This window comes from Strongylocentrotus purpuratus, unplaced genomic scaffold, assembly GCF_000002235.5.
Source record: "Strongylocentrotus purpuratus isolate Spur 01 unplaced genomic scaffold, Spur_5.0 spur5_scaffold_10, whole genome shotgun sequence".
Lineage (NCBI taxonomy): Eukaryota > Metazoa > Echinodermata > Echinoidea > Camarodonta > Strongylocentrotidae > Strongylocentrotus > Strongylocentrotus purpuratus.
Genome location: NW_022145595.1, coordinates 25,422,138 through 25,442,633, shown reverse-complemented (window position 1 = coordinate 25,442,633; position 20,496 = coordinate 25,422,138). Strand labels below are relative to the sequence as shown.

The following is a 20,496-nucleotide window of genomic DNA, read 5'->3' as shown; positions in this document are numbered from 1 at the left end:
AACCAAAATATGTGCCTAGAAATAATGTTAACAGGGTAAAGTGAGCGGTTGGCTTTCTCGTGTATATGCAACATGTTCTTATATGTACATGTATGAATCATTATTGATTAAAAAGTTCTTTTCTGAAGTAAAATGTATACGAGTGCAGTAATATGTCTTTATTCCTTTATTGTACCACGGTAATCATTCCTTTGTGTTTTATGCATGTATTATGGTAAATTTAACCCTATGTTAACCGATCCACCCCCTTGTAGTAATTTAGCGACTGCTCCGGAACCGCGACAGATATACCTTAAGGTTTTCCTTTCATGACTTTTTTTTTGGGGGGGGGGGGGTTAAAATAGTTGAGTTGTAGTTAGAAATGAAATAAAACAACAAAAACAATAAAATACATAAGTTAAAAAAACAATGAAATACATTGAATTGAACTTTATTTGTTTCCAATGTTAAAAAAACAATGAAATACATAAGGAATTATCAAACAAGAGATAATATAAGGAATAACCTGGCTCTTACAACTTTTTTGTCATATTATTATTCCAAATGGTCAAACGAATATATATGTAGTGAAAAAGAATGCTTAAATATGAATAATATATGATTCATGGGTGAAAATGTGAATTGTATGACCTTATTTGCATAGATTACCATAAATATGCAAATGAACGAATTTTTCAAAAAATTGATATTACCATAGTATTCTATACACTTCACTTAACATGCATGCACATTTTCGCCGCGATCGTCTGTGAAACGGCCGAGATCTTAGGGGGGGGGGTCAAATTAAAATAGGGTTAAATGTGACTGAATTATTCACTTGTAAATGGTATATTTTCTGTTGATATTACATTTTTATGTGAATTATGATGATTTTTTTTGTGGGGGAGGAGGTATTATTGGTTTAAGTTTTTTCAATTCAAGTAAATTGCTCAATACATACATAATCATCGCCATAACTTGGGAGAACTGAATTCAGATAAGGATTAAGATGAATTCAGATAAGGATTAAGAGTCGAGAACAGTAGGCCGACACCGAATCGTCTGCTTTTTTTTCATAATTTAATGATACGTCAAAGCCTCCGCGCTTCACGCGGGAGGGGGAGAAACTGAATTCAGATACGGATTAAGCGTCGAGAACAGTAGGCCGACACCGAATCGTCTGCTTTTTCTCATAATTTAATGATACGTCAAAGCTTCCGCGCTTCGCGCGGGAGGGGGAGAAACTGAATTCAGACAAGGATTAAGAGTCGAGCACGGTTCAACGAATCGTCTACTTTCTAATACTTTAATTAAACGCCAAAGCTTCCGCGCTTTGCGCGGGAGGGGGAGAACTGAATTCAAATAAGGATGATAAGAGTCGCGAACAGTACACCGAATTGCTTGCTTTTCTCATAATTTAATGAAACGTCAAAGCTTCCGCGCTGTGCGGGAGGGGGAGAAACTGAATTCAGACAAGGATTAACAGTCGAGAACGGTACAGCAAATCGTCTACATTTTATAATAATTTAATTCAACGTCAAAGCTTTCGCGCGGGAGGGGGGGGGGGACTTCATTCGGACAAGGATTTACAGTCGAGGTCGGTACAATAAATCGTCTTCTTTTCCTAATAATTTAAGGAAACGTCTAAGCTTCCACGCTTCGTGCGGGAGGCCTAACACCGACACCCCCCTAATGAGCGCGCTTCGCGCCGCCCCTCCCTAAAATAAGATCCTAGCTTCGCACCTGCATTAAAATATATAGCTTTGATCAGTGGCGTAGACAGGTTCGTACACCTGGGGGGGGGGGGAAGACTCAGGGGCGGATCTAGCTTTTTGCTAAGGGGGGGGGGGGTTGACCAAAATAATGACGATGCAGAGCATCGTCCACGAGCCGCAAAGCGGCGAGCCGATTTTTGGGGGGGTGTTTATTTGAACCCCGTAAGTGATGTTTTCCTGGCATCTATTAACACAATGGAGACCATAAAAAGCAGTGCATGATAACGTATTTTTAAATCAAGTAGCAGTTAAATACACAGTTATATCCAGAGTTATCATGTGTTTGGTTAAGTTACCAGATGAGTCGAATATCTTCTCACAATATTTGCACTTGAAAGGGTTTCTCTCCAGCGTGCGTTCTTTTTTCTTTTTTTTTTTTCTTTTTTTTTCTTTTGTTTTGTTTTGTTGTTTTTGGGGCCGCCCAGGGGGGGGGGGGGGTTTAAACCCCCTAACCCCCCCCCCCCGTAGATCCGCGCCTGTTTAATCTTGTGGTTATCTTGTGGTTTCCAAACCACAAGATAACCACAAAATTTCCTTTTTTTACCGTCTGAATTGGCTTTCACAGTGTGAATGCGGCTAATAACAATAAACACAATAATGATGAGGATTATTATTATCATCATCATAATTATTATTATTATTAATATTATAATTGTTATCATTATTATTATTACTATTATTATCATCATTATGACTTATTAAGTAAGCAAATATCATTCCCCAAAACCTGGGGGGATGATTGTACATGCCATCCCCCCCCCCCCACCCTGTGAGGTGGGGGATGCATCCCCCTCATCCCCCCCCCCCGTTGTCTACGCCCCTGGCTTTGATGTTGACTAAGTTGACGAAATAATTCGTATATTTATGTCGTCGAGGAAAATGATCATTTGCGCATACGCAATTACTATAGATAGTCCATAGGAAAAACAATTTAGCTTTCGGCCCCGGGTTTAAAGGGTAAAATTTGTAGATATTGGGACATTTAATTTTGTCGGTAATTGGTTGCTAGTTTTGTCGGTAATCGTTGTCCTCTTGTTCCAGAGCCATCTGGTACAAAATGTCACCTCCGGCCAGGGCATCTTACCTGGAGCCATCTGGGTGAGGACCCCCGGATAGGGCAGCCTGCGGTTCCTCACACTGTGAAAAGATTGGGCAATATTTTCCCAACAATTTGCCCAACGTTGTGCCAATAGTCAACCCAACCATCTATTGGGCAATTTTTTGCCCAATGGTATTGGTAAACGTAAGTACCCTACTTCACACGTGCATAATTTTTCGTATTTTGACCAACAATTAGGCAAAGATATGACCCTTCAACTGCCTGACTACGGTAGCCCACTTGTTGAGAAAATCTTGACCAGCTGTTGAGCAAAATACGAAACGATTTGCCCAATAGATGGTTGGGTTGACTTTTGCACAACGTTTGGCAATGTGTTGGAAAATATTGCCCAACTTTTTCAGTGCACCACCTCCTCTACCAGCTGTTCTATAGCCCCCTGAAACGTTAAGTCCGTTCCCGGGGGCAGGCGCGTAGCCAGGGGGGGGGGGGCGGTGGGGGCGGTCGCCCCCCCCCCAAAACGCCGGCCAAAAAAAAAAGAGAGAGAAAGAGAAGAAAAAAAAGAAAGAGGACGTAGGAAGAAAGAGGGAAAAAGAGTCGAGAACGGAACAACGAATCGTCAAAGCTACCGCGCTTCGCGCGGGAAGGGGGGGGGGGGACTGAGTTCAAATTAAGGATTAAGAGTCGGGAAAGGTACAACGAATCGCTTTCTTTCTCTAATAATTTAATGAAACGTCAAAGCTTCGGCCGAGAGGGGGGGGGGGACAGAATCCAGACAGGGATTAAGAGTCGGGTAAGGTACAACGAATCGTCTTCTTTCTCTAATTATTTAATGAAACGTCAAAGCTTCGCGTGAGAGGGGGGAGGGACTGAATTCAGACGAGGATTATGAGTCGAGAAGGTAGAACGAATCGTCTTCTTTCAAAGCTTCCGCGCTTCGCGCGGGAGGGGGACTGAATACAGATAAGGATTAAGAGTCGGGAAAGGTACAACGAATCGTCTCTTTTCTCTAATTATTTAATGAAACGTCAAAGCTTCGCGTGAGAGGAGGGAAGGACTGAATTCAGACGAGGATTATGAGTCGAGAAGGTAGAACGAATCGTCTTCTTTCAAAGCTTCCGCGCTTCGCGCGGGAGGGGGGAAACTCCCCCCTCCCTGCACCCACCCCCCTAGGGAGCGCGCTTCGCGCGCCCTTAAAGTGATTCGCACGCTTCGCGTGCTCACTACCGCCCCCTCTGAAATGAAATCCTGGCTACGCGCTTGCCCGGGGGTAGCGGCTCCCTGCCGCCGGTGGAATCCATCTGTGGGGAAGGGAAACCATTAATCTACCACCAAGTTAGTTAATCCCTAACTTTCCCCAGGATGAATATCCAAAGTTATAAATATCTTACTCCTCCTTATTTCAGTGATCTGAAAAGATACAGGTACTTTCAATAAACACATGTGATATATTCTGGTCAAGGTTGTTTTAAAATATTCAAGCATTTTGTGCTCTGTGCTCCATCAATGTTTGCTGTATATGCAAATACTTATATATATATTTTTTATATATATAATAAGTCCTCCGTATGTATCGTATACAAATCACCAAAAGCAATTACGTGGTATAGTAATTTAAATGTTTTATAAGTGATTGGTTTGTCGTGAACCATTTAAAGGCAAATATATAAAAATAATGGCTGGTATACAATAGTTGAATGGCGCTTGGAGTTTTCTTTGTTCAAAGGGCATATCGAAACCTTGTGTTATATTTATTGATGATTGTTGATCTATAATAAATTATAGGCAAACTCATAATTTAAGAGATGTCACTTTGTTAATGTAAGTACCCAATTAAATACACTATTGATTTAAGCAAGTCTTTCTTTTTATATCCATATAAGCATCCATATTTTGTACTTGTAAGTGGTGGCGTATGAAGGGTCCAGTTGTTGAGGAGTGACGGGGGGGGGGGGGGTCAGCCTTAATAGGTAAAAGTAGAAGAAATGTGAAAGAAGGAAAGCTTCATGTGATGGGATGGAGTGTTACATGTTACATACATTTACATTCTCCAACAAATAATTTAACATGCTTTCTATAATCATCATTTTTACGACACATGCATTTGATCTGAAACCAATGTCCCTGTTAACTCATCTGTTATATGTATGATATTGTATTTATTTATACAGGTTTTCAAGTAAAGCGTTAATATTATGCAGATCTACTGATGCACTAAAACTGAACAACTCAACAATAACCATTGTTATAAAAGGGAATTCATTAAATAAATACATTAAACAGAGTTTGATACACCACTAAAAACCATCTGCATGTTGTATGTACAAGGTGAAAACAGCAGCTGGTAAATGAACTAATGAATATCCAAAGTTATAAATATCTTACTCCTCCTTATTTCAGTGATCTGAAAAGATACAGGTACTTTCAATAAACACATGTGATATATCCTGATCACGGTTGTTTTAAAATATTCAAGCATTTTGCACTCTGTGCTCCATCAATGTTTGCTGTATATGCAAATACTTTTGTATTTTTTTTATATATATATATTTTTTAATTTGACTTTATAATTCTGTATAAGTCCTCCGTATGTATCGTATACAAATCACCAATAGCAATTACGTGGTATAGTAATTTAAATGTTTTATAAGTGAATGGTTTGTCGTGAACTAGTCAAAGGCAAATATATATTTGTTCAAAGGGCATATTTAAACCTTGTGTTATATTTATTGATGATTAGTGACTGACCCCGAGTGGAGGCCAGACTTTGTACTCAGTTTGAGGACAGACTCTGCCCTTTAGCTCGAGGTCGGGTCGTATCCTTGCTGGATGGTTGTCCGGCTAGAAAACAGTATAAATATAGCTCCCTATATAAAGCCAGGGATATCTAAAATCGAGAGACAGACTTCTTCTTGAGACTTCTCCTCGGGACTCCTTTCTGCCGCTTTTCAAATCTGCAGGCGTTATGATAATTCACTGTACATGACTATATTTAGCGCCAGTTTAGAGAGCACGATTTCTACCGAGTTGTCATTATTGAAAGTAATAAACGACGAATAGACTGAAAGTCAGTCACGTTCGACCTACTCCATTTCTTCTGTCGCATTTGTTTTGCATACACGCATGAGTGAGAGAGATACTGAGCGAGAACTAAGAAGAGACAATTAAAGGTAATACAACGTTTTGGGAAATTTGAAAATTAGCTGGATAGTGATTCTTTACAATTTTGATATACTTGATTGCTCCTGTGGATGCATTATAAGCACTAAACAAATTAGCCTCTAAAACACTTCTGCTTTCGAGTTAAATTGAATATAAAAATTGTACCGGTGCTCCCGGTAAATTTTGATACATTTCAAATGGCGCCTACGGCCGTAAAATGGTACTACTGAGCTGCGACCATGAAAATCTCAGAATATGTAGTTGTGATATATAATTTCCAAACGGGAATAACTATTCGGTCAATTTTAGTCAAGAAACATTGTTTTATAGGTTAATTAATATCTTGACCTTGAGAGGGAGCTATACAACATAAAGAGTTTATTATTTACAATTTCATAACTTTATACTCGATATTAACCGCGACAACGATCACTAAAAATTGTAGGATCGCATATGGCACTGTTTTTTGTTTAACTTATACCAAATGTGCCACAAATGGGTCCAAAATGAAATTATGTTTACTCACTTCAAACTTGTATTTTTAGGATCAGGACTAATCATATTTTTGAGAAATGCAAATTCTGGACCTTAATCTATCTCCTTATTTATTCACCAGATATGAATACTTTGAGTTTTTACAATTTTATTGTGAACTATAGCATATCTAATAACTGTGTTATAAAACTCATTTGCTATTAACTACACCTTTAAATATGTTGGGTCTTTAAGAATATGTTTCAGAGATTATTTATGCAAATTGTTGAGTTTCTATCTTGAAAAATACAGATTTTGTATCCCTTGAAAGTGAAAAATAGCTCTAAATTAGGGTTTTGACAATAACAAGTTTTTATTTCAATAGGTAAAATGCTTTTTTTCTTAGGTCAAACCTTTTTTATTATAACAACTGATGATATAAGGTAAATACATGCAAAAAAATTGGGAACCAGTGCATTGCCTAATAATTTTCATATGACACACCACTGATGTTTCGGACGTTACACACTGTTAACATTATAACTTTATTCAAGTTATTTGCTTTTCTTTAGGTATTATTGACCTCAGTTACATTAATTGTTTGCAGAAAAATACTTACATGTATACCAAGTTTGTCTTCATCGACCACTCAATTTATGTAAGGTATATTATTCATTTTAAGAACGTGTACCGGTAGTTAAAAATGCTTATGTGATCTAACAGAGTGAAATATGAAGCTAATAGCAATTGTAGTCATCAAAACTCCTTAGAAAATTCACTTAGAAACATACTCTTTATTGCATGTTATGAACAACAGTGTGAAATGTATACTATGGTTTGTTTCGGATGTTACACGATGTTAACATTTCAATGAGATCATCAATTTCTACAAACTCTACAATATAGATGTTTAATCAGCTTGCTAATGTTCTTTGCCTATATAGTGTGTGACTGTGTCAGTCAATAATATCACTAACACATACATGTATGTAAGCAAAACATTGACAAATCTTTAAAAAAAATAAAGCTATAAAAAAAGTACCCCCAGTCATGGAAGTACGGTAATAAGAAATAAGTGAATCCTAATTTATGTACATCTCGAGAATGAGACATTTTAGATGTATTTTAAAATTGTGTATGTTTTAGGTTATAATACTACTGTAGTAACAATCATCCTTTACCACTATTTGTATTAGGGGGCTGTTTCAAACGATAACATTTTGTAAAGCTCTTAAATAAGTATTTATTAATTTATTTAATTGATGACCGATTGATAAATGGATGGATTGATTGGTTGGTCGGTTGGTTGGTTGATAGATCTTAACTCTTGCTGTGCCTATATCACAGGTGACAAACAATATACAGTGTAGGTTAAACCATGTACCGTATTTGCCGGCGATAAGGCCGCAGCGCCGCACCCCCAACTTTGACATTTCGTTAGAGGAAAAAAACGAAAAAAAACGGACAGCCCATTTATATTTCACACTAGTGTAGGGTTGCGGTTCTAACAGATAATTCCTAGCACTCTTAACACAGAGGCAGCCCAGCAGACATGTTGTAGGATTGATAACTACTGGCTAACTGACCAGGTTTTAATGTGTAAAAGCATTACAGCATTCTATGTAGCATTCCACATACATTCCATGCAAAGTAGAATAAATCAATACATATTCATATAGTTTTTTCTTTTAATTTAATGACTTGGAGTAACTAATAAGCTTATTCAAAACTATAAACAATCTCATTAAATGATTGTTCTAGTGGGTTAAATGAGGGCATACATTAATTGTTTACGGAAAATGTAACGTCCGAAACACCATTTTCAATTGCACTGTTCCATCAAAATACAGGAGTTAATTCAGATTACTGTTAACTTTCTTTAAGATCCACCCATGCTCATTAATCATCAATAGAAAAAAAACATATTGCTTGTGGGTATATATTTTTTTTGGCTCCAACCAAAAAGGTATGTCAATTTTGTTACAAAATTCCGTAAACAATTGGCTGTTCAGGGATACCTCATGCACATAAAGCAACGCTGACATTTTTTGTTAAGCTATGGGAGGTTAGCCTAGGTCCATGCTACAAGAAAAAGTTGTAACTGATTTCTAATTCTTTATCTTTGTAAAGTTTCAGGCTGTCAAAGGGTCATTAAGCTATTTGGTCATAGTTTTAAAAAAACAGTGCCATATGCTTCCAATATGTTCATTTGAACCAAATTAATGACCCTATAAATACCAAAACTTTGTATTACCTTTAAGAGTTCGAGAACGAGAGCAGTCTGTATTAAACAGTTGAAATAAATTTCATTACAATATATTTAGGCCAACCTAAGAACTTCACAAATCCTTGGCACCAAGAGAAATTTTCATTTTCAGGGAGATTGTCCGACACATTCTATGGTGGCATTGTTCTGCATCGATATCCTGAACCAAATTGTTATCTTCAACCTTTCCTCCAAAATACACACATAACAAATACCAAAGGGGGGGGGGTTAACCCCAACCCCCCCCCCCCCTGCGTACGCGTCTGCCCCTTACTGTAACCCTAACTCTAAGCCTAAATCTACCACAAACACAATTTCAACCATAACTCTAACCTTATTTCTTTAGCAAAAAAAAGCCTGGAGCAATTGGTGTCTGAGCATATGTCGCAGCATCCTTTGAAATATCGATCTGCCCATTAAGCAGGACTATTTTCATCCGATATCTGTTTTTCTTGTTTTGGTAGGGACCTTTGAGGGACTGATTTCATCATCATGATTGACCTGCTAGGAGATTCGAGCCTGGCACAGGTCAACGGTTTGACCATCACAGTCACACTAGGTGTAGTGGCTATCTCCCTGGCCCTTTGGACAATGGTCAGACCTAGGAACTTCCCTCCTGGACCGAAAGGACTTCCTATTGTTGGAAGCCTCTTCTGTAAGTTTATTCAACCCTTCAAGTAAATTATGTATAATATAAGGCTCAGTGGTAGAGAAATGGTGGCGTTACCAGGAGGTCCTGGGCTCAAAACTAAGTCAGAGTACCCTGGAACATTAAAAAGAGCACTTGCAAGAAAAAAAAGAAATACAATGAAATCTCACTTTTAAAGAAGTACCACAAATATTTAACTTTAGATGTTGAATAAATTTGTTTTGAAGGTGAACTCTTTGTAGGGACATTCTATGTAAATGGTTATTGATCACTTCACACATATGGTTCCTATGGATGACACTTTGAGTCAGGTTTGAATGCATAGTTTTTAACAATGAATTCATTTGAAATGAATAAATTTGAATATTTCAGCATTGGACGAAAGCCTGGAGAAGATTTTTACTGGCTGGATCAAACAGTACGGTGATATCTTTGGTTTTAAGCTTGGTGAACACTGGATGGTCGTCTTAAATCATCAAGAGATCATCAAGAAAGCTCTTCTCAAGCAAAGTGTCCAATTTGCAGGTCGTCCAAGATCCCCGTCAGGTGTGTACATGTAGACTCTGCAGTTGTCTACCATATTAATGGAGAGGAACAGTCAAATCATAATGATAATGAATTCACATTTATTTATATAGTACTTTATTAACATATTGTTTCTATTAAAGCACTTTACACACTCAACTTACTATTGAATGAAGAAAACTTTATGCAGTCAAAATGGCAATGGGAAAATATGGAAATAAAATACAAAAATATATGTTGGAATTTTACATAGTAAAAATGACAAATTACAAACTTTATAATTACAGGAGAAATATTTTGAAAACTTCTATTGGAAAAATATGGAAAAAAATGAAGAAAAAGAAACATGTACAGGCAGTATGTAGAAAAAGAAATCATCCACATTTTAGCCAGCATTCTGTGGGTTAAAATTAAAGGAGTATGAAGAAAATAAAGGAGAACTTAAAACTCCCATAAACGGAACACAAGTCGGACTTGGATTCTGTTACACACACCCTTTCCTGTGCGGGTGCTTACACGCTTGTATGAATGCATTGACTAATCTGTTCACCCGTCATTTTCATATTTATTGAGAGTGTATTTCAACGTTTAGAATATATATTTTCAGAAGTCAAATTTGAAGCGGGTGACTTAGAATTAGAATGTTCATATTTATTGAGAGTGTATTTCAACATTTAGAATATATATTTTCAGAAGTCAAATTTGAAGCGGGTGACTTAGAATTAGAATTTTCATATTTATTGAGAGTGTATTTCAACATTTAGAATATATATTTTCAGAAGTCAAATTTGAAGCGGGTTACTTAGAATGTAGTACAGCAAACCTACAAAACACAATTAAGTTCTTCTTTTTTCTAACATGTATGTCATAAGGGTCGAATTTGCCAAAGAGTATTTCATCTGTACGAGAAATTTGTAATGTTATCATAAAAATGTTCTTCTCTTTAAAAAAAATCCAGCTGCATTGTTGACTGACGGGTACAAAGACATTGGTTTTGGAATGTACGACGAAACTTTGAAACTCCTCCGTAAACTAGCTCACTCGGCCTTGAGGTCAGTATGTCATAAGCATTCCGTACATTTATACAAACATTTTCAAAGGCATAATTTTATATAGTTTAAGTTGATCATTTGTACGGTTATTAGCTTGACTTTGTATACATCTAAAAAATTGAACAGCATTAATTATGTTCCCGATAGTATGCCTGGAACGGGTAAACAACCCCTGGGCTTGAATTCGTGCATTAGATTTACAGGTGTTCATTTCCGATAAATACATTAGACAAAAGTCTATTGTGCTTTGTCATTGGTTATATTTAATTAAATGTATAACTCCTCTCTTAATTGGTAGAGTGAACATGTCTACAGGTCGGATGACCTAAGGGTCATTTTATTTATCCTATCTTGTAATTGGTTGTCTTCGTTAAGGTCCTCCTGATTGGATTTGGTGCGGGATTTTGAAGCTTAGTTTATTTCGTTCCGTTACTATTTTATGGATGTGCTGCTAAATTCGCTCAATCTATAGGGCCGCTCAGCGTCTGAGAGAATAAGTTATTTTAAAATGTCCTTAAATAAATAATCTTTGTTTGAACTACTGGAGCTTTGGCTGAGTTTATAAATAATAAAGTGGACCTCAACTGTATTTCCGAGCTTCTTCCGTTTTCATTTTGTTTCTGAACTCGTCGTCACCAACCCATTATGGGTCCATTACAATTGAAAGAAGATGCATTATTTTTCTTTGAGTCGACCAATGTTATAATGATTGAGGTAGGGGTGGGGAATTTTTTACTTCGTGTACTCCCTCTCACTTTTTTGTGTGTTGGATTTTAAGTAAAATCTATATTATTCTTTATTTGTACGTAAGCTCTTAACCAAAATGTGTTTTTTTTCCCCTTTTTTTGTGATTCTTCTACAATTGTATTTATGGGTTGCCTTGCTTATTTGATAGTTGAATGGACATGGTACATGCATGTATACAATCTGTGCAAATTTCTCCAAAATATGTCTATTGTACCATATAATACCAAAGGACACCAGTGCATTGACTTGGATTCAAACCTTTGACGTACCTCTGTAGATTGATATCTTGTCAAAAACGTGACTTATGTGCGGGGACTTGAACCCTGTACCCTGTGACTCATCCACTATATAGACCAACACAACTCTATCTTGTTGTTTCAGGCACTTTGCTACAGGGGAAGCTCTTCAGAAGCTCTTCTCAACCACCGTTCCCAAGCTGGAAGTTGAGGTTGCCAAGACAGCAGGCAAGCCAGTGGACCCTAAGGACCTAATCTCGCTGCTCTTGTACAACACCTTCTCTGAGATGTGCTTCGGAAAGAGGTTTGCTATCAATATATATTGTCTTTAAATAATTGAAATGAATTGAGAGTATCCATATTTTAGGGGAGAGCAGCACAAACCAGTTTTCTTTTAATGTAGGTTTGTTGCAGTAATTGAATTACTGTAACTAATTCATTGATTTGTATTGTAGCTATTATGCTGATAATTACGGAAGCCCATAAGGGCCACAATTAACTGGCGGCTACCAGCTTATTATCTGGCAACCGCCATTAATTATCTGGCGGCTGCCACTTAATTATATGTCGGCCACCATATAGTTTGTGAACACATTTCATTTAGCACTTGATGCAAATTCTTTATGTGATGCTCATTTAATGATGTGACACTGCAGTTTTTTCCTCATAATTCAGCACCGGAGAAGATGTGTGTGTGTGTGTGTGTGCGTGTGCACGTGTGTGTGTGTGTGTGTGTGTGTGTTGGAGGGGGGGGGGGTCTACGCAGATACGTTATTATCCCCTCGCCGACGAAGCCGGAGATGAGTAACGCTGCCGTCCGTCCTTCTGTAACAAATCATGTTTCCTATCGATAACTTTAGTAATGTTTGACGAATTTTAATGAAATTTCATATGAAAGTACATGGTATCAAAATACAGCCTAAGTTCGATTTCAGAGAATGTAGGTCAAAGGTAATAGCTCATTAAATATGCGAAAAAATACAAATCTGGTTTCCGTTCGATAACTAATTAATTAATGTTTGACGGATTGTAATGAAATTTGATATGAAGGTACATGGTATCAAAACACAGCGTAAGTTCTATTTTGGATTTTGTAGGTCAAAGGTCAAAGGTCATTAAATATTGCGAATCTGGTTTCCGGCCGCCATTCGATAACTTTAGTAATGTTTGACGGATTTTAATGAAATTTGATATGAAGGTACATGGTATCAAAACACATTTTGTTAGTCAAAGGTCAAAGCTCATTAAATATTGCGAATCTGGTTTCCTATCGATAACTTTATGAATATTTGACGAATTTTAATGAAATTTCATATGAAAGTACATGGTATCAAAATACAGCCTAAGTTCGATTTCAGAGAATGTAGGTCAAAGGTAATAGCTCATTAAATATGCGAAAAAATACAAATCTGGTTTCCGTTCGATAACTAATTAATTAATGTTTGACGGATTGTAATGAAATTTGATATGAAGGTACATGGTATCAAAACACAGCGTAAGTTCTATTTTGGATTTTGTAGGTCAAAGGTCAAAGGCCATTAAATATTGCGAATCTGGTTTCCGGCCGCCATTCGATAACTTTAGTAATGTTTGACGGATTTTAATGAAATTTGATATGAAGGTACATGGTATCAAAACACATTTTGTTAGTCAAAGGTCAAAGCTCATTAAATATTGCAAATCTGGTTTCCTATCGATAACTTTATGAATATTTGACGAATTTTAATGAAATTTCATATGAAAGTACATGGTATCAAAATACAGCCTAAGTTCGATTTCAGAGAATGTAGGTCAAAGGTAATAGCTCATTAAATATGCGAAAAAATACAAATCTGGTTTCCGTTCGATAACTAATTAATTAATAATGTTTGACGGATTTTAATGAAATTTGATATGAAGGTACATGGTATCAAAACACAGCGTAAGTTCTATTTTGGATTATGAAATAACATCTCTATGCGCTTCCAAAGAGCTTTGGACTTTATTACTCTAGCTTTAGCTCCGGCAGCCTTATCAGCGCACAGTCCATTTCAAGGAATAATCCTACCAGCTACCCATTTACTAGTTCACCTGGGTTGAGTGTGGAAAATGTAGATCAATGTCTTGCCAAAGGAGTATGTAGGTGAAAGGTCAAAGGTGAAAGGTCATAGCTCATTAAATATGCTTTAAAAATACCTAATTATACTATGCGAAAATGTGGTTAACTTCCTTGCCTATATGTAATAGTATAGTCTAATGGAGGTAACTTGTTCTGACGTATATAAGCCATTTGTGGGATGCTACGCTTTGCGTTGACTTGTTATTCTTATGCCTCCGCTTCAAAGTAGCTGGAGGCGTTATGTTTTTGGGTTGTCCGTCTGATTGTCCGTAAGTCGTCCCGTTCTTGTGATCGCATTATCTCAAGAACCGATAAATGGATTCCCACCAAACTTGTGTCATGTATGTATATTGCAGAGCCAGAGACATTTGTATTAAGCGCTATATACAAATTAAATATTATTATTATTATTATTAATGAAATTATTAGATTTTGGCGTCACAAGGTCAAAGGTCACAGGGCTCATTATGTATGCAAAAATAGCTTGTGATCGCGTTATCTCAAGAACCGATAAATGGAATTCCGCCAAACCTGGGCCATGTATGTATTTTGCAGAAGAAATGAGCTGATTAGATTTCGGGTCACGAGGTTAAAGATCAAAGGGTCATAGGGCTCATTATGTATGCAAAAATAGCTCGTGATCACATTATCATTAGAACCGATGGATGGATTAATTGCCATCAAAATCAAGACATGTGTGTATCTTACAGAGTCAATGAACTGATTAGATTTGGGGTCATGAGGTTGAAAGTCAAAGGTCATGGGGCTCATTATGTATGCGAAAATAGCATGTGATCACATTATCATTAGAACCGACAGATGGACTATTATCAAACTCAGGACATGTATGTATCTTGCAGAGCCAGTGGACTGATTAGATTTTAGGGTCATGAGGTCAAAGATCAAAGGGTCGTACATGTATATGAAAAAAAGCTTGTAATCACGATATTCTGAGAACCTGTTAATTGATTACAATCAAACTTGAATTTTTAAAAATTGCTCGTTTTGGTTTGTAAAATCGCTCTATGGTGGAGGAATCATTTTCGACAGTTCGAAGTTCCATCTAGTTTATCTTCCCTCTGCCCATTGTCCAGTCGCTCTCCCCCCAATGAGGGCAACCAAGCGGAAACCTAGTCCTGTCTTCATTTTTTGAGCGTACCACTTACATTTGGTTTCTTTTCTCTTCTTAAATTGTCTATTAGGTTTGACATGCATGACCCTAAAGTCCTGCAGTCTATGAAGCTGATTGACGAGTTGGGCCAAAACATAGGCCTAGGACTCCCTGAGGATGTATTCTCCATTCTGCGGTATGTACCTTACAAAAAGCGTGATATCATCCGTGAAACTATTAAAAATAAGGAGTTCTTCATGGAGCAGATAGGAGATCATAAAGATACGCATATACAAGGTAATCCTCATCTCAATTCTCGCTACCACATATAGCAATATACATTCCCATAATGCATTGCCCCTCCGATACCTCAGTGATTTCATCAGTCATTTTAAAGAATTTCTTTCCATAATAAACATCAGGTCACATATTTGAAGATACCGAAGGGCTACATTTTTATTAAATTTATACATCATAAGAGATTTAGGCAGAAATATTTTCTCATGTTTAGTCTAGCTGTTGACAGCGAAGTGTGAGTCCAATACTTTGTGGCCCGTTTTGGTCCTCTTCAACTCTCTTGCTCTGTCGGCATCTTCATCGTACAAAAACGTATTTCAAGTACCTAATTATCCAACTTAATTAAGCTGTAATGAATTAGTTTATCATTACTGTAAATGTCTATGATTATGATTATTTCTTTTTTTGTAAATTGATCTCTGTAAATTTCTTCCAATGAAAAACAAATTTCTGAATGGACAAACACTTACTTGACTTAGATGCAAAGAATGGTGTGTCCCCTTGCTCCCATACGAGAAATCCTGCTCCATTGGACAATAAATAATAACTTCCAATTTATTTTATATTGCAGGTGAAATGACCGATATCTTTCATATGTTTCTGAATGCACAAGAGAAAGCCATGGCAGAGGATAACAACATGGAGAAACTAAGTGATGAACATCTCCTCTGGACTATTATCGATATGTTCGGTGGTAAGTGTGATCAAAGTGTGCTCAATGATTGCCATGCATGATAGTCTTTATGTATTACGCTTTCCTCTCAATTCAGAACCTTCGGTGATTCTTTTTCTCCTTTTTTTTTAACCATTAACCAAGTGAGTGGATATCCCATTGAATTGTGGGTCATTAAATCGCTAAGTTTTGTAATGGATGTTGTTGTCGTTTTAGTTGATGTACTCTTTAACTCTTGTACCACTTGGTACACGGAACAACAATTTCCGATTACAAGCCAGAACTGCACATCTATTTTCCATGATTTAGGCGAGTAATTATCTTCTGCGCATGTAGATTAACATGTGTAAAATCACTATCTTGATTCTCTACCGGCTTTTTGCCGGCGACCATGATGAGACCAAAGGGAAGAAACATGTACGGAATGTTATTGAGACGACATTGACGGCAGTGGCGGATCCAGGGGGGGGGGGCCCGGGGGGCCCGGGCCCCCCCCCCTTGAGAAAAAAATCATGTAAAATCACGTGATTTTTTACCTTTTTTGGGGGTTGGGCCCCCCCCTGGCGCTCAAGGGGGGGGGTGCAAATTGAAATTTTTTTGAGGATCAAAAAAAAAAAAAATGTGCTCACTAACCCCCCCCCCCCCCCCCCCCCCCCCCCCCCCCCCCCCCCCCCCCCCCCCCCCCCCACTGAGCGAATTTTAGGCCGGCGCGTTTTTCAAATTTTCGGGAGCAAAAAAAAAAAAAAAAAAAAAAAAAAAAAAAAAAAATTGTGCTCTGTACCCTCCCCCCCCCCCCCCCCCCCCCCACTGAGCGACTTTTCGGTCGGCGCGATTTTCAAATTTTCGGGAGCAAAAAAAAAAAAGTTGGGCCCCCTCCCCTAAGAAATCCTGGATCCGCGCCTGATTGACGGAGACAATCACAATGAATTCGTTAAGAAAACGATGAATGTCCATCCGTAATAGGTCCATGCTGTAGGCAATGGGTTACTCTCTCAATGGATCACAGATTATCTACTCTTGTTTTTTAAAACATTGACAAGAATTACAGGGACCTCAGGAAGAAAAGTTTAAATTCTGGTGAGGCTACCGTGTGTATTTAAAATCATATTGCTATTATTACTAGTAGTAGAAGTAGTAGCAGCAGCAGTCGTAGTATCTTTTCTTAAAGGGCTGGTTTCCGATTTGGACTTTTCCCTTCAGCTAGTATCCAAACCTCAACAGAAACTATCTACTGGGCGTTGGCGTTAATGACCGAACACCCTGAGATCGCAGATCGGGTCAGGAAGGAAATTGACGATGTGATCGGACGTGACCGCATCCCCGTCATCGAAGATCGCAGGAGCGTGCCGTACGCCGAAGCCACGCTATATGAGGTGTTGCGTTATGCTTCCATAGCACCTGTCCTTCTCCCACATGCTACTACGTGTGATACTACCTTGAGTGAGTACTGTACCGGTATTTCATTTTTTCTTAAAGGACTGTTCGTTTTTTCAAATACAAGTGAAGTCAAACAACTAACTGAACAGACTAGACAATCAGTGGGAATGGGAGTGGGAATGGGAGTCGGAGTCGGAGTAGGAGTAGGAGTGGGAGTGGGAGGGGGAGTGGGAGTGTGAGTGTGAGTGGGAGTGGGAGTGTGAGTGGGAGTGGGAGTCGGAGTGGGAGTGGGAGTCAGAGTCGGAGTCGGAGTGGGAGTGTGAGTGGGAGTAGGAGTAGGGGTAGTAGTAGTAGTAGTAGTAGTAGTAGTAGTAGTCAATTTACCAATCAATCACTTGATTCATGAATTTTTCTTAATCTTTCTCTTGATCACAGGGGGTCATGTCATCCCTAAAGGTACAACGGTCATAATGAATGTTTACTCCATGCACTTTGATCCTCGAGAGTGGAAAGATCCAGAGAACTTCTGCCCAGGTAGGTCCTAAAAACTCCCCTTCTCTCCCTTCCTAGCTACCACCACACACCACACTTTGACACTAATTGATCCTCGAGAGTGGAAAATCCAGAGAACTTCTGCCCAGGTAGGTCCTAAAAACTCCCCTTCTCTCCCTTCCCTACCACCACACACCACACTTTGACACTCCAGAATGGAAAGGCTTCTTGAACTGCCAAGACATTTTGCCTTAGCATCGGCCAGGGACATTCCCCATTCTCTTCTACAACCACGATATGTACACGTGTATCAATTCACTTCCATACCATGACCTTTAATGTACTTTAACAGCAGCTATACTCTGCCCCCCCCCTTCCCTCTCAATCAGGTTTCTTTTTCATTATTCATTAGAGAGTGCTGTAAGCAGTTAGTTTGTTATTTTAAAATGGTAGAAATGCAATTCCAGAAATCATTCATTCTTTTTTATCTTTTTTCTCCAGAGCATTTCCTTGCTGAAAATGGCACAGTGCGTGATCATCCTCCCAGCTTCCTTCCATTTGGAGCTGGCCGTCGTGGCTGTCTGGGTGAAGCCGTTGGCAAGGCTATTCTCTTCCTTATCTTCACCTGGTTCATGCAGAACTACACCTTCAGCAAGGTGACCTTATAACCTCCGACTCTTGACCACTTTTATGTTTGCTTTTGAAACTTAGATTAATTAGCAATATTCCCAATTTTGGTCAGCATGCATTGTGAATTTTCCCAAAAAGACATAGACAGCAGAAAAAGGGCACATTTCTCTTTAAATGCAAAAAGATCATTACTTTGTTTGAAACTTTTCAGTATTTGTATTTCGATCACTCATTCCATATCCAAAAAAATATCATGCAAGCGTAAGTTTGTTAGCTGGACGGCATAAGGAACCTCAAACTATAATACATTCATTCTTTTTGCTCCAAATTCTGTTTTCCAATATCTCCTTGTAGTAGGTAATAAATAGTAGAAGTAGTAGACGTATTTGCTAACTTGTTGAGCTTAAGGCTAATAACACGAGGTCATCATTGCAACCACCGTTATGAAGAAAGATAACCTGTAGTAACTGACTACAAAGCTGTCGTTCTAGCTGTGTCGTTCATTGATTATTCTCCATCTTCTGTTCCAATTCCATGTTGCCTCTGCAGGTTCCTGGCAAGGAAAGTGAGAGTCTGACCAACATGATCACCAAGGTTAATGCAGGAAGGCTTCTGGTACCCTACGAGATCATGATCAACAAGCGAGAGTAGACATCGGGATGCATCATTGTTTGGACATCCCATGCTCTTCTGATAATTTTTCATATGGCAATTTACACACAACTATAGCACTGTTATGCTATACTTAATAATTAATTCCAGCTTCTAGTCTGTTCTTCATCACCTAAAGCACCTGAAATTATAAGCATCAAAGAGTAAATGTTTTTCAAGAGTGCGGGTTTGTGTATTTGAATGTGTGTGTGCGTGTGTGTGTTGTTGCTTTTTTGTCTGTCCGGCAGCCTTTGTTCAAAACACTATTTTATTCCTCACCTAGCAACTTGGCGCAAGTGAGATCTGGCAGTCTTGTAAAGAATGTCTGATGTTCAGTCATGCATGCAGAGATTTGTAGCGACAAATGTTACAGTGCATTCATTTATAATTCACTGGTATACATATTGTGTTTTTAATCCAAAATGGCCGCTTTAGAAGTCATTGAGAGTTCGAGGATTTGGTATTACGCCATGTCCTCAGAACTGGTTTTAACTCGATTTATTACTGCACGATGTTTATTCATTAGTATGTTGATCACATGACCAATTAACATAGATGTACGCGTATTTATTCATAAGTATTTAGATCACGTGCCTTATTAACATACATGTGCGCTTGTTTTGAACCAATCGCGCTGTAGTTGATTGGCGCTCTTCTGATTTTCCTGTGCGGGAATCAGTGAGCTGTTTGAATATTGGTATACACACATGCTGTTATTGTGTTGATATTTGTACCTAGAAAATTGTATCCAACGAGGATTGAACTGCTACGTCCCCGGACCATTCCCGGTGGACGTGCTCACCTATTTACATTTTGTACGTTTTGCAAGATATATTTTGACTCTCTCGATGTTCAGCATTGACGACACTTTAATTCACCAGCAGTGAGAATAGAACATTTAATATGATCTAACGTTTTTCTCACCTGCATTATTGTTTGACAACCTTTTATCATCGACTTCATATATATTGTCTCGACATTTGATTCTTCGACCTGCATCGCAAGTCACTGAAGTTGATCTATTGACATTGACTGCATCATCATTGTATTCATCTGTTAACTGATTCATCATCGTTGTCTTCATCACCGTTGTCTTCATCATCGCTGTCTTCACCAGCGTCGTCTTCATCATTGTTGTCATCATCGTTGTCTTCAACATCGTCTTCATCATCGTGGTATTCACCTAGCGTCGATCATCGTCTGCATATCCTACGCGATCGACAACCAGCTCGTCGACCACTGTTT

At 38.2% G+C, this 20,496-nt stretch overlaps 2 protein-coding genes across 2 annotated transcripts; both read left to right on the top strand.

Annotated features, from left to right (window-relative positions):
- Positions 1–9,158: 9,158 nt before the first annotated feature.
- On the top strand, positions 9,159–9,943 carry LOC100892510 (cytochrome P450 83A1-like). The gene is made up of 2 exons (XM_030980136.1): positions 9,159–9,368; positions 9,735–9,943. Exons 1-2 carry the CDS (start codon positions 9,206–9,208, stop codon positions 9,920–9,922), a joined length of 351 nt encoding a protein of 116 aa, XP_030835996.1. The 5' UTR covers positions 9,159–9,205; the 3' UTR covers positions 9,923–9,943.
- A 943-nt stretch (positions 9,944–10,886) lies between these two features.
- Positions 10,887–19,584, top strand: LOC100891089 (steroid 17-alpha-hydroxylase/17,20 lyase). Its single transcript, XM_003725712.3, has 8 exons — positions 10,887–10,939; positions 12,068–12,226; positions 15,223–15,428; positions 16,000–16,122; positions 17,302–17,541; positions 17,914–18,012; positions 18,472–18,626; positions 19,150–19,584. The coding sequence occupies exons 1-8, from the start codon at positions 10,887–10,889 to the stop codon at positions 19,249–19,251; spliced, it is 1,137 nt and encodes a 378-aa protein (XP_003725760.3). The 3' UTR covers positions 19,252–19,584.
- The last annotated feature ends 912 nt before the right edge of the window (positions 19,585–20,496 follow it).

What these genes read in the sequence shown, in the direction of transcription:
- LOC100892510 (XM_030980136.1), top strand. Translation starts at nt 9,206, where the DNA reads ATGATTGACCTGCTAGGAGATTCGAGCCTGGCACAGGTCAACGGTTTG. An exon ending in TATTGTTGGAAGCCTCTTCT is followed by an intron (nt 9,369 to 9,734) that starts GTAAGTTTATTC and finishes TGAATATTTCAG; the next exon opens with CATTGGACGAAAGCCTGGAG.
- LOC100891089 (XM_003725712.3), top strand. Translation starts at nt 10,887, where the DNA reads ATGTACGACGAAACTTTGAAACTCCTCCGTAAACTAGCTCACTCGGCC. An exon ending in CTAGCTCACTCGGCCTTGAG is followed by an intron (nt 10,940 to 12,067) that starts GTCAGTATGTCA and finishes TTGTTGTTTCAG; the next exon opens with GCACTTTGCTACAGGGGAAG. An exon ending in TAAAGATACGCATATACAAG is followed by an intron (nt 15,429 to 15,999) that starts GTAATCCTCATC and finishes TTTATATTGCAG; the next exon opens with GTGAAATGACCGATATCTTT.